Below are 18,353 nucleotides of genomic sequence, written 5' to 3' on the forward strand. Positions count from 1 at the left end.
CCTCTTGTGGTTGAGTTCTAGTTTCAAAGCATTGTGGTCTGAAAATATGCAGGGAATGATCCCAATCTTTTGGTACCGATTGAGACCTGATTTGTGACCTAGGATGTGATCAATTCTGGAGAATGTTCCATGGGCACTAGAGAAGAATGTGTATTCCTTTGCTTTGGGATGGAATGTTCTGAATATGTCTGTGAAGTCCATTTGGTCCAGTGTGTCATTTAAAGTCTTTATTTCCTTGTTGATCTTTTGCTTAGATGATCTGTCCATTTCAGTCAGGGGGGTGTTAAAGTCCCCCACTATTATTGTATTGTTGTTAATGTGTTTCTTCGCTTTTGTTATTAATTGCCTTATATAATTGGCTGCTCCCATGTTCGGGGCATAGATAGTTACAATTGTTAGATCTTCTTGTTGGATAGACCCTTTAAGTAGGATATAGTGTCCTTCCTCATCTCTTATTACAGTCTTTGTTTTAAAATCTAGTTTGTCTGATATAAGGATTGCCACCCCAGCTTTCTTTTGGTGTCCATTAGCATGGTAAATGTTTTTCCACCCCCTCACTTTCAATGTGGGGGTGTCTTTGGGTCTAAAATGAGTCTCTTGCAGACAGCATATTGATGGGTCTTGTTTTTTAATCCAATCTGATAGCCTACGTCTTTTGATTGGGGCATTTAGCCCATTTACATTCAGGGTAAGTATTGAAAGGTATGAATTTAGTGCCATTGTATTACCTGTAAGGTGACCGTTAACTGTCTGTTGTCTGTGTTCGTTTCTGCTCTTTGCTGCTTTTAGGTTCTCTTTGCTTAGAGGACCCCTCTCAATATTTCTTGGAGGGCTGGTTTCGTGTTTGCAAATTCCTTTAGTTTTTGTTTGTTCTGGAAGCTTTTTATCTCTCCTTCTATTTTCAATGATAGCCTAGCTGGATATAGTATTCTTGGCTGCATATTTTTCTCATTTAGTGCTCTGAAGATATCTTGCCAGTCCTTTCTGTCCTGCCATGTCTCTGTGGATAGGTCTGTTGCCAATCTAATGTTTCTACCATTGTAGGTTACATATCTCTTCTCCCGAGCTGCTTTCCAGATTTTCTCTTTGTCTCTGAGACTCGTAAGTTTTACTATTAGATGTCGGGGTGTTGACCTATTTTTATTGATTTTGAGAGGGGTTCTCTGTGCCTCCTGGATTTTAATGCCTGTTTCCTTCCTCACATTAGGGAAGTTCTCTGCTATAATTTGCTCCAATATACCTTCTGCCCCTCTCTCTCTCTCTTCTTCTTCTGGGATCCCAATTATTCTAATGTTGTTTCGTCTTATCATATCACTTATCTCTCGAATTCTGCCCTCGTGATCCTGTAGTTGTTTCCCTCTCTTTTTCTCAGCCTCTTTATTTTCCATCATTTGGTCTTCTATATCGCTGATTCTCTCTTCTGCCTCATTTATCCTAGCATTTAGTGCCCCCATTTTTGATTGCACCTCATCAATAGCCTTTTTGATTTCGACTTGGTTAGATTTTAGTTCTTTTATTTCTCCAGAAAGGGTTTCTCTAATAACTTCCACACTTTTTTCAAGCCCAGCTAGTATCTTTAAAGTCATGATTCTGAACTCTAGGTCCGACATCGTACTAATGTCCGTATTGAGTAGGTCCCTGGCTGACGGGACTACCTCTTGTTCTTTTTGCTGAGGTGATTTCTTTCGTCTTGTCATTTTGTCCAGAGGAGAATAGATGAATGAGAGAACAAAATGCTAACAGGTTTAAAACGTCCCCAGCAAATATACTGTATACAAATCAGAAAAGACCTGAAACCAGGGGAAAAGAGAGGGAAAGAAAGAAAAAATAAAGAGAAAAAGAAAAAAAAAAGAAAAAAAAAGATAAAAACAAAAACAAAACAATACAAAAAAGGCAGAATATGATCAAATATGATCAGGTTAGTGCATAGATCAGTGCCACACACTAGATTTTGGGCGTATTTTGGTCTGTTAGAAAAAAGTGCCTCCTAAAATTTTAAAGGAAGAAAGACATATATGTACAAAATAAGGGTTGATACAATGAAGGGATGGAAGATGACTGTAAAGATGAAAATTATAAAAGATCTTATAAAAGGACTTGGTAAGATAAGTTGTTTGAAAAAAGAAAGAAGATTTAAGAAAAAAAAAAAAAAGGAAAAAGGGAGAGAATGTGATCAGGTAGGAGACTAGAACAAAGCCATACACTAGTGATTTAGGGTATATTTTGATCTGTTAGAAGAAACTGTACCTCAAAATTTTAAAGAGAGAACAACATATATATAAGCCAAAAATAAGGGTAACTACTATGAAGGGATAAAATATGATTCTAAAAATGAAAAATAAAAAATGTTTTGTTTTTTTTTTTTAAAAGGGATTTATAAGATGTTGGTTGAAAAAGGGAAAAATAAAAATAAAAAAAACAGTCAACAAAAATTAACTTTGATGAAATAATGAATCATGGTAAAAAAAAAAAACAAAAAACCATGAATCTATGTGCAGTATTCCCCTAGCGCTGGAGTTCTCCTATTCTCCTTGATCGATCAACTTGGTCTTGGCTTGCTGGCTGATTGTGCTGATCTTCTGGGGGAGGGGCCTGTTGCTGTGGTTTCCAAATGTCTTTGCCGGAGGCAGAATTGCCCCGCCCTTGTCGGTCCGGGCTAAGGAAGCTGCTCCGGTTTGCTCTCAGGAGCTTTTGTTCCCTGCAAGCTCTCGGTACAGCTTTGGAGGACCAGGGCAGAAATGGTGGCCTCCCAATCTCCACTCGGAGGAGCTGAGAACTCGGGGCCCCGCTCCTCAGTGCGCCCCCAGAGAAAAGCCGTCACTTCCGTGTCCCCGGTCTTCGGCCGCACTCCGTGCTCACCCGGCCTGTGATCGAGCGTTGCTATCTCTGGCACCCGACCCCGCGCGGAGTCTCCAAACCCAGCAGATCCCTGCAGTGCGTTCCCGCACCGCTCCTCCCCGGGAAGGAAGGGGAGTCTCCCCGGATCTGCTGCTTGTTGGGTCCCTGCTGGGGGAGCCGTGCCCCGACTGGGCCGCAGATCACAGTTTATGGCAACCCCGAGCTGAGAGCCCGCGCCTCTGCTCCGTATCTGCAGCCGGCTTCCCTGCTCTGATACCTGGGAGCTCTGGCGCACTCAGGCACCCCCGGTCTCTCTGTGACCCCAAGGGTCCTGAGACCACACTGTTCCGGGAGGATTCCACCCCCCGCTTAGCCACTGCAGCGACGTCCCTCCGCCGAGCCAACTTCTAAAAGGTCCGATTTTGTGCTCCGCGGCTCTATCACTTGCCAGAAGCGGCCGGCGGAGGCCCCTCCCCCGCCGTCTATCCTCCCGAATATCGCCTCGGATTCACTTCTCCGCACGCCCTACCTTCCAGTAAGTGGTCACTTCTCTGTTCAGAGAGTTGTTGCTACTCTCCTGTTCGATCTCCTGTTGAGTTCGTAGGTGTTCAGAATGGTTTGATCCCTATTCAGCTGGATTCCTGAGACCAGACGAAATCTAGGTCTCCTACTCCTCCGCCATCTTGCTCCGCCTCCTCAACCTTTGCTTTTTCAAAACTAGGCTCCTAATGTTTCCTCCAACTCCCCCAAAATAAAACCTAGCCTTCTTACTCATCTCAGTTAATGCTGACATTTTGTGTGGTCTTGGGTCAAAAAAGCTTAACCTTTCTTTCTTTCAAATGTTACATCCAGTTATTCAGCTAATCCTTTGTGTTGAATCTACCAAGTACATTCCAAGTACTGACCTCTTCTCGTAACCTCCACTGCTAGTATTCTCGCCACCATCACCTGTGGCCTATTTCTTGCAACATCATTTTTTACAAGATTCATAGTTAAGACTTACTCTTTTTTTGAGAGTTTTATACTTGTTTCTTCTGCCTGGAGTACATTTTCTTCAGTAAACTCCATGGCTTATATTCCTACTATCTTTCATCTTTAAATGTTCTGTCTCAAAATTTCAACCACACTCTTACCCTGACAGCAGTTTCTCTCCTTTTCACTGGTTTATTATTCTCCAAAACACTTATTGTCATCTGTTATTCTATATACTTAAGTTATTTATTTATTTCTAATGTCCATCCAGTAGGATATAAGTTGCATGAGGAGATAAATTTTTATTATTTATTGTTGTGTCTCCGATGCCTAGAATATACTGGCCTATTGAATTTACCTCTGCAGTTTCTGGCAGTCAGATGAAAATCGGAAATATGACCTATTGCATAATTCTTATTATCTCATATAAATTCTGAGAAAGATGAAGTGTTGCCTTACACTAAATTATATGAGAAATATATAAGGTGGATCTTATAAAGTATATGTAGTAAGCAACATAAAGAATGATGCCTTGATAATTTTAACAATAATTTCAGTGCTATTATTCCTATGTTTACTTTTTATTTTAATAGTGTTTAATGGCTGAGGGCATAACATGAAAGGTATGTATCCGAAAAACAGAAGTCATCTCTATTTAAAATAATTTGAAATGTTTTTGTAAAGGTGGCAGTTTAACATTAATGAGTAATTCTTCACTCCTGTATACTATATGAAGCTACTTATGATATATAAAACTCAAATGTTTCACCTTGGTTTCAACATTATACATGAACAAAATTAAAAATTACTTACCCCGATTTCTATTTGTCAATTGTTAATGAATTTACTTCTGTAGAATGATGTTTATCACAGAGTCATTTTAAAATTGCTAAAGGTAAAAATTACCACCATAATAAAGGAACAAAGAAATGCATTATAGTATGTGATGAAATATTATATATCTATTAAAGTTCATGTTTTCAAGGAATTTTGATGTTTTGAAAGTAGGGTACCAAAATGTCTGCCTGTCTATTTTTCTGTCTACAGAATTTTAACTGGAATCAAATGCACCAAAATGTTGCCTGTATTTTTCTCTAGTTATAAGGTTATGGATGACTTTTTAGTTTCTTTTTACTTATGTGTAGTTTCCAGAATATCTTTTCTGTTTGTAGAACTTTTGTAATGACAACAGAAGTAATAAGTACAATTTTTAAAGAATTAGGACTTCTTCCATATCTGTATTTTGCCTTTTGTTGCTTCATGAGAAAGATATATATTTTGCCAGTCTTGAATGGGCCACTAATAATTAATTATAATTATTTTTAATACTCATATACAATGTTTTCACCTAACTTTTGTTATCAGTTTGTGAAAGTACATATCAGGATTGTATTCTTTCCCCCCACAGACAGCCTTTTGATTGACTATCAGTTTACCTTCAGCTTATTACAAGAAGATGATCGCCACCATACTGCCATAAACTTCATAGCAAACCCAGAACAGGTGAGAAGATAATTTAACTTTTATAATATAATTATATTAATATCATGGGATACAATTTTTTTGTCATTTTTTATTGTAATTTTAACTGCTTCTTGGAATTATCACACTATAGGGCTTTTGAAGAAAGACTAATCCTGTTAATTTTTTCTTTTCACAAAACTTATGTATCCTTGTGATTCAGGGAGTTTGTGTGTTTGATATTTCCGATTCTGCCAACATTCTACAACTTAAATTATACATTTTAATTATTTTTTCAGTCTCTTGACACTGTTTGTGCTTACAATTATGCTCTCAAACTGGGGGTAGCCTTATTTGAAAATAAAAACCATAAATTCAAAACATGCTATATTAAATATGTTCTTTTTCTTATACATTGTTACACAGTAGTAGATTTTTCACTGTCTTTTCTTAAAACCACTGGTTTATCTAAGTTAGATGCCTGCTGGCTTCTTTTTAAATCATTTTTATTGAGATATAATTGACATATTATATTATATAAGTTTAAAGTATATATAACAACTTGCTTTGATACATTTATATATTGCAATATTATTACTGTGATAGCATCAGCCAACACCTCTATTATGTCACATAATTATCATTTCTTTTTTGTGGTGGGAATAATTAAAATCTAGTCTCTTAGCAAATTTGAAGTATATAATACAGAATTGTTGTCTATGGTAACTATGCTGTGCATTTGATCTCTGGGACTTATTTATCTACTCGTTGCAGTTTTTATCCTTAAACAACATCTCTCCAATTTCTCCCAGCCTCCAGCCCCAAGGGCTTTTATGAGTTTGGCTTTTCTAGATTCTACATATGAATGATTTCATTACAAGTATTTGTCTTTCTTTGACTTATCTCATTTAGCATCATGGAATACTTGTTTCTTTAAGCAATTTACTGCATCAGTGATATAATTGTAAAACTTTATGAAGTTTAAATGTATGAAAGATTAATTATAAATCATCACAGGAAAAGGCTCAAAGTTTCTTTGGAAATAACACACGTATATTCATATCCATCTGAGACTTTATAAAGTTAAAAAGTCAAGGGAATGGAAATATCAACCATACAGTTTATTTGGGTGGAATTTTAGTTCTATTGAAACTGAAAATAACTCTTTCAAAGTGAAGATGTTAAAAGAAACGAAGATGGTAATGTCTTTTTGTTTATTGTGGTTAGAACACTTAATATGAGATCTACTCTCCTCACACATAGTTTTTAGGAGTACAATACAGTATTGTGAATTATAGACACTGTGTTGTACAGAAGTAGACCTGATTCTTCTTGCATAGCTGAACCTTTATATCTTTTGAATAGTACCTCCTCATTACCCCACTCCCACCCCCACCCCCACCCCTGGCAATTACCAGTTTTTTCTCTATATCTAAGAGATCAGGGTTTTGTTTTGTTTAGATTACACATATAAGTGAGATCATACAATATTTGTCTTTCTCTGTCTGACCTATTTCACTTAGCAATACTGCCCTCAAGATCTCTTCATGTTGTTGCAAGTAGCAAGATTTTCTTCTTTTTTATGGCAGAATACTATTCCATTGTATATGCATACCACTATTTCTTTGTGTTTTCATCCAGTGATGGACACTTATATTGCTTCCATATCTTGAGTATTGTATATTGTAATGAACATGGAGTACATATATCTTTTTGAGGTAGTATTTTCATTTTCACTGGACAAATACCCCAAAGTAGAATTGTTGGATCATATGGGAGTTTTATTTTTAAACTTTTCATAAATTTCCATATTCTTTTCCACACTGTCTGCACTAATTTACCTTTCCACCAATAGTACATAAGGGTCTCCTTTTTTTCACATCCTCACCAACACTTGTTATTTCTTGTCTTTTGGGCAATAGCCATTCTAACCCATATGAGGTGATATCTCATTATGGTTTTGATTTGCATTTCCCTGATAAATAATGTTGAGTACCTTTTCTTGGCCATCAGTATGTTTTCATTAGAATAAGTCACAGGATTAAAGATCCAACAGAGGGAACATAGTCAATGATCTTGTAATAGCACTGTACGCTGATAGAGGAAGCTGCACTTGTGAGCACAGCATATAGAGATGTTGAGTCACTGTGTTACACACCTTAAGCTAATGTAACATTGTTTGTCAAACTATACTCAAAAATTTTTTTCAAAGTCTATTCACTCCTTTGTCCATTCTTTATTTTTATTTTTGAACTTTTTTCAAGTTTTAATTTAAATTCTGATTAGTTAACAAACAGTGTAGTGTTAGTTTCAGATGTAGAATTTAGTGATTCAGCACTTAAATACAACACCCCGTGCTCATCACAAGTGCCCTCCTAAATACCCATCACGTATTTACTCCATCCCTCAGCCCACCTCCCCTCTAACAAACCTGTTTGTTCTCTACAGTTGAGAGTCTGTTTTCTGGTTTGCCTCTCTCTTCCTGCCCCCACCCCCAAGCCCATGTTCATCTGTTTTGTTTCTTAAATTCCACATGTGAGTGAAATCATATGGTATTTTTCTTTCTCTGACTTATTTTGCTTGATATAATAATCTTTAGCTCCATCCATGTCATGGCAAATGGCAAGATTTCATTCTCTTTTATTGATGAGTAATAATTCCATTGTATATATATATATATATATATGTACCACAACTTTTTAAAAATTTTAATTCTAGTATAGTTAACATCAAATATAACTTTTTTTTATTATGTTATGTTAATCACCATACATTACATCATTAGTTTTTGACGTAGGGTTACACGATTCATTGTTTGTGTATAACCCCCAGTGCTCCATGCAGTACGTGCCCTCTTTAATACCCATCACCAGGCTAACCCATCCCCCCACCCCCCTCCCCTCTAGAACCCTCAGTTTGTTTCTCAGAGTCCATAGCCTCTCATGGTTCGTCTCCCCCTCCGATTTCCCCCCCTTGTACCACAACTTCTTTATCATTCATCAGTTGATGGACATGTGGGCTCTTTCAATTATTTGGCTGTTGTTGATAATGTTGCTATAAACATTGGGGTGATGTGCCCCTTCAAATCACTATTTTTGTATCCTTTGGGTAAATACCTGGTAGTGCAATTGCTGGGTTGTAGGGTAGCTCTATTTTTAACTTTCTGAGGCACCTCCATCCTGTTTTCCAGAGTGGCTGTACCAATTTCCATTACCACTAACAGTGTAAAAGTATTGCCTTTCTCCACATTCTTGCCAACATCTATTGTTTCCTGTATTATTAATTTTAGCAATTCTGACAGGTATAAGGTGATATCTCTAGTTTTGATTTGTGTTTCACTGATGATGAGTGATACTGAGCATGTTTTCATGTGTCTGTTAGCCATCTATATATCTTTTTTGGAAAAAAATCTATTCATGTCTTCTGCTCATTTTGTAACTGGATTATTTGCTTTTTGGGTGTTGAGTTTGATAAGTTCATTATGGATTTTAGATACTAACCCTTTATCAGAGATGTCATTTGCAAATGTCTTCTCCCATGCAGTAAGTTGCCTGTTAGTTTTGTTGATTTTTTCCTTTGCTATGCAGAAGCTTTTAATCTTTTTTTAATTAGCAACATTCACTTTTTTTTAATTTATTAACATATAATGTATTATTTGTTTCAGGGGTACAGGTCTGTGATTCATCAGTACTACACAATTCACAGTGCTCACCATAGTACATACCCTCCCCAATGTCCATCACACAGCCACCCCATCCCTCCCACCCCCCTCCACTTCAACAACCCTCAGTTTGTTTCTTGAGATTAAAAGTCTCTTATGGTTTGTGTCCCTCTCTGGTTTCATCTTGTTTCATTTTTCCCTCGCTTTCCCTATGACCCTCTCTCTTGTTTCTCAAATTCCTCGTATCAATGAGATCATATGATACTTGTCTTTCTCTGATTGCCTTATTTCCCTTAGCCTAATACCCTCTAGTTCCATCCACGTCATTGCAAATGGCAAGATCTTCTTCATTTTGATGGCTGCATAATATTCCATTGTATACATATACCACATCTTCTTTATCCATTCATCTGTCAATGGACATGTAGACTCTTTCCATAGTTTATCTATTGTGGACATTGCTGCTATAAACATTGGGGTGCACGTACCCCTTCAGATCACTACATTTATATCTTTAGGTAAATACCCAGTAGTGCAATTGCTGGGTCATGGGGTAGCTCTATTTTCAACTGTTTGAGGAACCTCCATACTGTTTTCCAGAGTGGCCGCACCAGCTCGCATTCCTACCAACAGTGTAGGAGGGTTTCCCTTTCTTTGCATCCTCACCAATATCTGTCGTTTCCAGACTTGTTAATTTTAGCCATTCTGACTGGTGTGAGGTGGTATCTCAATGAGGTTTTGATTTGGATTTCCCTGATGCTGAGTGATGTTGAGCACTTTTTCATGTGTCTGTTGGGAATTTGGATGTCTTCTTTGGAAAAATGTCTGTTCATGTCTTCTGCCCGTTTCTTGATTGGATTATTTGTTCTTTGGGTGTTGAGCTTGATAAGATCTTTACAGATTTTGGATACTAGCCCTTTATCTGATATGTCACTTGCAAATATCTTCTCCCATTCTATCGATTGTCTTTTGGTTTTGTTGACTGTTTCCTTTACTGTGCAAAAGCTTTTTATCTAGATGAAGTCCCAATAGTTCATTTTTGCCCTTGCTTCCTTTGCCCTTGGCGATGTTTCTAGGAAGAAGTTGGGGCAGCTGAGGTTGAAGAGGTTGCTGCCTGTGTTCTCCTCAAGGATTTTGATGGGTTCCTGTCTCACATTTAGGTCTTTCATCTATTTTCAGTCTATTTTTGTGTGTGGTGTAAGGAAATGGTCCAGTTTCATTCTTCTGCATGTGGCTGTCCAATTTTCCCAACACCATTTGTTGAAGAGACTGGCTTTTTTCCATTGGACATTCTTTTCCTGCTTTGTCGAAGATTAGTTGACCATAATATTGAGGGTCCATTTCTGGGCTCTCTATTCTGTTCCATTGATCTATGTGTCTGTTTTTGTGCCAGTACCATACTGTCTTGACAATTACATTTTTGTAATAGAGCTGTATTCAATATTCAATAATATTTCAATATTCCTCTGGCTATTTGGGCTATTTTCTGGTTCCATACAATTTTAGGATTATTTGTTCCATTTCGTTGAAAAAACTCGATGGTATTTTGATAGGGATTGCATTAAATGTATAGATTGCTCTAGGTAGCATAGACATTTTCACAATATTTGTTCTTCCAATCCATGAGCATGGAATGTTTTTCCATTTCTTTGTGCCTTCCTGAATTTCTTTCATGAGTATTCTATAGTTTTCTGAGTACAAATTCTTTGACTCTTTGGTTAGATTTATTCTTAGGTATCTTATAGTTTTGGGTACAATTGTAAATGGGATGGACTGCCTAATTTCTCTTTCTTCTGTCTTATTGTTGGTGTATAGAAATGCCACTGATTTCTGTGCATTGATTTTATCTCCTGCCACTTTACTGAATTCCTGTATGAGTTCTAGCAGTTTTGGGGTGGAGTCTTTTGGGTTTTCCACATGAAGTATTGTAGCATCTGCAAAAAATGAGAGTTCACTTCTTCTTTGCTGATTCAGATGGCTTTTATTTCTTTCTGTTGTCTGATTGCTGAGGCTAGGACTTCTAGTACTATGTTGAATAACAGTGGTGATAATGGATATCCCTACCATTTTCCTGACCTTAGGGGGAAAGCTTTCAGTTTTTCCCCATTGAGAATGATATTCACTGTGAGTTTTTCATAGATGGCTTTTATGATATTGAGGTATGTACCCTCTATCCCTACACTGTGAAGAATTTTAATCAAGAAAGGATGCTGTACTTTGTCAAATGCTTTCTCTGCATCTATTGAAAGGATCATGTGGTTCTTGTTCTTTCTTTTATTAATGTATTGTATCACATTGATTGATTTGCAGATGTTGAACCAACCTTGCAGTCCAGGGATAAATCCCACTTGGTCGTGGTGAATAATCCTTTAATATACTGTTGTATCCTATTGACTTGTATTTTGGTGAGAATTTTTGCATCCATGTTCATTAGGGATATTGGTCTGTAGTTCTCCTTTTTGATGGAGTCTTTGTCTGGTTTTGGGATCAAGGTAATGCTGGCCTCATAAAACGAGTTTGGAAGTTTTCCTTCCATTTCTATTTTTTAGAACAGTTTCAGAAGAATAAGTATTAATTCTTCTTTAAATGTTTGGTAGAATTCCCCTGGGAAGCCATCTGGCCCTGGACTCTTGTTTGTTGGGAGATTTTCATTACTGCTTCAATTTCCTTGTGGTTATGGGTCTGTTCAGGTTTTCTATTTCTTCTTAGTTCAGTTTTGGTAGTTTTTTTGTCTCTAGAAATGCATCCATTTCTTCCAGATTGTCTAATTTGCTGGCATATAGTTGCTCATAATATGTTCTTGTAAGTGTTTGTATTTCTTTGGTGTTTGATGTGATCCTTCCTCTTTCATTCATGATTTTATTTATTTGGGTCCTTTCTCTCTTTTTTTTTTTGATAAGTCTGGCCAGGGGTTAATCAATCTTATTAATTCCTTCAAAGAACCAGCTCCTAGTTTTGTTGATCTCTTCTACTATTCTCTTGGTTTCTATTTCACTGATTTCTGCTCTGATCTTTATTATTTCTCTTCTCCTGCTGGGTTTAGGCTTTATTTGTTGTTCTTTCTCCATCTCCTTTATGTGTAGGGTTATGTTGTGTATTTGAGACCTTCCTTGTTTCTTGAGAAGGGCTTGTATTGCTGTATACTTTCCTCTCGGTACCGCCTTTACTGCATCCCAAAGATTTTGAACAGTTGTGTTTTCATTTTCATTTGTTCCCATGAACTGTTTTAATTCTTCTCTAATTTCCTGGTTTTGACCCATTCATTTTTTAGTAGATGCTCTTTAGCCTCCATGTATTTGAGTTCTTTCCAACTTTCCTCTTGTGATTGACCTCTAGTTTCAAAGCATTGTGGTCTGAAAATATGCTGGGAATGATCCCAGTCTTTTGGTACCATTTGAGACCTGATTTGTGACCTAGAATGTGATCTATTGTGGAGAATGTTCCATGGGCACTAGAGAAGAATGTGTATTCTGTTCCTTTGGGATGGAATGTTCTGAATATATCTGTGAAGTTCATCTGGTCCAGTGTGTCATTTAAAGCCTTTATTTTCCTTTTGATCTTTTGCTTAGATGATCTGTCCATTTCAATGAGGGTGGTATTAAAGTCCCATGCTATTATTATTATTGTGGATGTTTGTCTTTGCTTTTGTTATTAATTGGCTGATATAATTGGATGCTCCCATGTTCGGGGCATAGATATTTACAATTGTTAGATCTTCTTGTTGGATAGATCCTTTAAGTATGATGTAATGTCCTTCCTTATTTATTATTATAGTCTTCAGTTTAAAATCTAATTTTTCAGGGTGCCTGTGTGGCTCAGTCGGTTAAGCATCTGCCTTCAGCTCAGGTCAGGATCCCAGAGTCTTGGGATTGAGTCCTGCATCGGGCTCCCTGCTCCACAGAGAGCCTGCTTCTCCCTATGCCTCCCTCTTTCCTCTCTCTCATGAATAAATAAATAAAAAATAAAAAAAATAAAATCTAATTTTTCTAATATAAGGATTGCCACCCCGGCTTTCTTTTGATGTCCATTAGCATGGTAAATGGTCTTCCACCCCCTCACTTTAAATCTGGAAGTGTCTTTGGGTCTAAAATGAGTCTCTTGCAGATAGCATATTGATGGGTCTTGTTTTTTTATCCAATCTGATAGCCTCTTTCTTTTGATTGGGGCATTTACATTCAGGGTAACTATTGAAAGTTATGAATTTAGTGCCATTGTATTGCCTGTATGGTGACTGTTACTGTATATTGTCCTTGTTCCTTTCTGGTCTATGTTACTTTTAGGCTCTTTCTTTGCTTAGAGGACTCCTTTCAATATTTCTTGTAGGGCTGGTTTCGTGTTTGCAGATTCTTTTAGTTTTTATTTTTCCTGGAAGCTTTTTATCTCTCCTTCTATTTTCAGTGACAGCCTCGCTGGGTATAGTATTCTTAGCTGCATATTTTTCTCATTTAGTGCTCTGAATATATCATGCCAGACCTTTCTGGCCTGCCAGGTCTCTGTGGATAGGTCTGTTGCCAATCTAATGTTTCTACCATTGTAGGTTACATATCTCTTGTCCCGAACTGCTTTCAGGATTTTCTCTTTGTCTCTGAGACTTGTGAGTTTTACTATTAGGTGTCGGGGTGTTGACCTATTTTTATTGATTTTGAGGGGTGTTCTCTGTGCCTCCTGTATTTTGATGCCTGTTTCCTTCCCCACGTTAGGTAAGTTATGTGCTATAATTTGCTCCAATATACCTTCTGCCCCTCTCTCTCTTTCTTCTTCTTCTGGGATCCCAATTATTCTAATGTTGTTTCACTTTATGGTATCACTTATCTCTCAAATTCTCCCCTCCTGATCTAGTAATTGTTTATCTCTCATTCTCTCAGCTTCTTTATTCTCCCATCATTTGGTCTTCTATATCACTAATTCTCTCTTCTGCCTCATTTATCCTAGTAGTTAGAGCCTCCAATTTTTATTTCACCTCATTAATAGTCTTTTGATTTCGACTTGGTTAGATTTTAGTTCTTTTATTTCTCCAGAAGGGGATTCTCTAGTATCTTCTATGCTTTTTTTCAAGCCCAGCTGGTATCTTTATAATCGTCTTTTTGAACTCGAGTTCTGCCATCTTACTGGTATCTGTGTTGATTAGGTCTCTGGCAGTCGGTACTGCCCCTTGTTTTTTTTTTTTTTTTTGAGGTGACTTTTTCCATCTTGTCATTTTGTCCAGAAGAGAATAGATGAATGAGAGAACAAAATGCCAAAAGGGTAACAATGACCCCAGAAAAATATACACTAAACAAATCAGAAGATACCCAAAGCCAGGGGGAAATGAAAGGGGAAAAAAATAAAAAAAGAATACGATCAGGCTGGTGAATAGAACAGAGCCACACACTGGATTTTGGGTGTATTTTGGTCTGTTAGAAGAAATTGCCTCCCAAAATTAAACAAAACAAAACAAAACAAAACTTATATATATATACACAAAAATAAGGGTAAATATATTGAAAGGATGGACTATGACTGTAAAGATGACAATTAAAAAAAATTTAAAAAAAATTGATAAGATGTTGGTTGAAAAAGGAAAGAAGAAAAATTCAACTAAAAAAAAAGAAAAAGAAAAATAAAGAAAATTTAAAAAATTAACTTTGAAAGACTAAAGTATCATGGGAAAAAAGCCATGAATTTTATGTGCTGTCTTCCCCTAGCATTGGGGTTTGCCATTCTCATTGATCGGTAAACTTGGTCTTGGCAGGCTGTTCTTGCTGATCTTCTGGGGGAGGGGCCTGTTGCAGTGATTCTCAAGTGTCTTTGCCTGAGGTGGAATTGCACTGCCCTTGCGGGTCTGGGCTAAGGAATCTGCTCGGGTTTGCTCTCGGGAGCTTTTGTTCCCTGCAAGCTTTCCGTGCAGCTTTGGAGGACAAGAATGAAAATGGTGGCCTCCCAATCTCTGGTCCCAGAGAAGCCGAGAGCTGAGGGCCCCACTCCTCAGTGAGCCCCCAGAGAAAAGCAGTCAGTCACTCCCATCTCCCTGGTCTCTGGCTGTACTCTGTGCTCACCTGGCCTGTGACCACGCGTTTCTATCTCTGGCACATGACCCCATCTGGAGTCTCCAAACCCAGCAGATTCCTGTAGTGCACTCCCACTCTGCTCCTCCTGGGGGAGGAAGGGGAGTCTCCCTGGATCTGCCACTTGCTGGGTCCCTGCTCGAAGATCAGTGGCCCAGCTGTGCCGCGGATCATGGTTTATGGCAACCCCGAGCTGAGAGCTCACTCCTCAGCTCCATCTTTGCAGCTCTCTTCCCTGCTCCGATGCTTGGGAGTTCTGCCACCCTCAGGCACCCCTGGTATTTCTGTGACCCCGAGGGTCCTGTGACTATACTGTCCCCACAAGGGTTCCCTCAGCATCAGTCAGCAGAGCAGACTTCTAAAAGTTCTGATTTTGTGGTCTGCTGGTCTATCTTGCTGGTAGCCGGCTGATGGAGGCTCCTTCCCCCTGAGGTCTATCTTCCTGAATATTGCCTCAGATTCTCTTCTCTGCACATCCTACCTTCCAGGAAGTGGTCGCTTTTCTGTTGATAGAATTGCTGCTATTCTTTTCTTTGATCTCTTGTTGAGTTTGTAGGTGTTCTGAATGGTTTGATAACTATCTGGCTGAATTACTGGGACTAGACGAAGTTTAGGTCTCTTACTCCTCTGCCATCTTGTTCCTCTCCTCCAGAAGCTTTTTGTCTTGATAAAGTCTTGATAGTTTATTTTTGCTTTTGTTTCTCTTGCCTCCAGAGATATATCCAGTGTGAAGTTGCTATGGTCGATGTCAAATAGGTTACTGCCTGTGTCCTCCTCTAGGATTTCGATGGTTTTCTGTCTCACATTTAGGTCTTTCATCCATTTTGAATATATTTTTGTGTTTGGTGTGAGAAAGTGGTCCAGTTTCATTCTGCATATTGCTATCCAGTTACCCCAACATCATTTGTTGAAGACTATTTTTTCCATTGGCTCTTCTTTCCTGCTTTGTTGCAGATTAGTTGACTATTTAGTTGTGGGTCTATTTCTGGGTTTTCTAATCTGTTCCATTGATACAAGTGTCCTTTTTTTATGATTTTATTTATTTATTTGACAGAGAGAGAGACACAGCGAGAGAGGGAACACAAGCAGGGGCAGAGGGGGAGGGAGAAACAGTTTTCCCGCAGAGCTGGGAGCCTGATGTGGGGCTTGATCCCTGGACCCTGGGATCTTGACCTGAGCTGGAGGCAGATGCTTAACCATCTGAGCCACCCAGGCACCCCTAAGTGTCTGTTTTTGTGCCAGTACCATACTGTTTTAATCACTACAGCTTTGTAGTATAGCTTGAAGTCCAGAATTGGGATGCCTCCAGCTTTGCTTTTCTTTTTCAAGATTGCTTTGGCTATTTGAGGGTCTTTTGTGGTTCTGTACAAATTTTAGGATTGTTTGTTGTACCTCTGTGAAAAATGCTGTTTGTATTTTGATAAGGATTGCATTAAATGTGTACATTGCTTTGCATATTTTAACAATATTTTTTCTTCTAATCAAGAGCATGGGATATTTTTCCAGTTCTTTGTGTCCTCTTCAATTTCTTTCATAAGTGCTCTGTAGTTTTCAGAGTACAGATCTTTTACCTCTTTGGTTAGGTCTATTCCTAGTACCTTATGGTTTTTGTGGTGCAGTAGTCAATGGAATTGATTCCTTGATTTCTCTTTTTGTTCTTCATTATTGGTATATAGAAATACAACAGATTTCTGTATGTTCATTTTGTTTCCTGAGAGTTTACTAAATTCATGTATCAGTTTTAGCAATTTTTCAGTGGACTCTTCCAATTTTTCTATATATAGTACCCTGTCATCTGTAAACAGTGAAAGTTTGACTTCTTCCTTGCCAATTTGGATACCTTTTATTTCTTTGTTGTCTGATTGCTGGGCTAGGACTTTCAATACTATGTTAAGTAACAGGTGGTGAGAGTGGACATCTGTCTTGTTCCTAACTATAGAGGAAAAACCTCCAGTTTTTCTCCATTGAGGATGATATTAGCTATGGGTTTTTCATATATAGCCTTTATTTTGATGGGGTATGTTCCCTTTAAACCTATTTTGTTGAGGGCTTCTCTCATGAATGGATGTTTTCCTTTGTTAAATGCTTTTTTGCATCTATTGAAATGATCATATGGTTTTTATCCTTTGTTTGATGAATACATTGTATCATATTGATTGATTTACGAATATTGAACCACACTTGCAGCCCAGGAATAAATCCCACTTGATCATGGTGAATGATTTTTTTTAAAAGTATTGTTAGATTTGGTTTGCTAGCATTTTATTGAGAATTTTTGCAGCTATTTTCAACAGAGATATTGGCCCTGTAGCTCTCTTTTTTTTTGTGGAGTCTTTATCTGGTTCCAGTATCTGGTAATGTTGGCTTCATAGAATGAATTTGGAAGTTTTCCTTCCTTTTCAATTTTTTGGAATAGTTCGAGAAGAATAGGTATTAAACATTTTTTAAAAATGTTTAGTAGAATTTACCTGTGAACCCATCTGATCTTGGACTTTTGTTTGTTGAAAGGTATTTCATTACTGATTCAATTTCTTTGCTGGTTATCAGTCTGTTCACATTTTCTGTTTCTTCCTGTTTCAGTTTTGTTAGTATGTTCCTAGGAATTTATCCTTTTCTTCTAGGTTGTCCCATTTGTTGGCATATATTTTATCATAATATTCTCTTATTGTATTTCTGTGGTGTCGGTTGTTATTTCTCCTCTTTCATTTTTGATTTTATTTATTTGGGCGCTTTTTCTTTTCTTTTTGATAAGTCTCGCTAGGGGTTTATCAACTTCATTAATTTTTTTCAATGAACCAGCTCCTGGTTTTATTGATATGTTCTATTGGTTTTTAGTTTCTATATCATTTATTTCTGCCCTATTCTTTATTTTTAGTTCCTTTAGGTGTAAGGTTAGGTTGTGTAGTTGAGATTTTTCTTGCTTCTTGAGGTAGGCCTGTATTGCTGTATTCTTCCCTGTTAGGACTACTTTTGCTGCATCCCAAAGGTTTTGGAGTGTTTTGTTTACCTTTTCATTTGTTTCCATGTATTTTTTTAAAATTTCTTCTTTGGTTTTCTCTTTGATCCATTCATTGTTTAGTAGCAGGTTGCTTAACCTCCATATATTTATAGTCTTTTCATATATTTTCTTATGGCTGACATCTAGTTTTATAGCATTGTGGTCAAAAAGATACATGGTATGATTTCAATTTTTTTTGTATTTGTTGGGGCCTGTTTTGTGACCTAATATATGATCTATTGGGGAGAATGTTTCATGTGCATTAGAAAAGAATGTGTGTTCTGCTGTTTTAGGATGGAATGTTCTTAATATATGTTACATCCATGTGGTCTAGTGTGTCATTCAAAGCTGTTTTTTCCTTGTGATCTTTCTGTTTAGA

At 37.5% G+C, this 18,353-nt stretch overlaps 1 protein-coding gene across 1 annotated transcript in view; it reads left to right on the forward strand.

Moving 5' to 3' along the window:
* ATRNL1 (attractin like 1) overlaps positions 1–18,353 on the forward strand; it is an 891,320-nt gene that overhangs the window by 324,947 nt on the left and 548,020 nt on the right. The window contains 1 exon segment of the mRNA XM_027596871.2: positions 5,219–5,313. Coding sequence (XP_027452672.2) covers positions 5,219–5,313 — 95 coding nt within the window.

Source organism: Zalophus californianus, chromosome 15 (assembly GCF_009762305.2).
Source record: "Zalophus californianus isolate mZalCal1 chromosome 15, mZalCal1.pri.v2, whole genome shotgun sequence".
In the NCBI taxonomy this organism is placed as follows: domain Eukaryota; kingdom Metazoa; phylum Chordata; class Mammalia; order Carnivora; family Otariidae; genus Zalophus; species Zalophus californianus.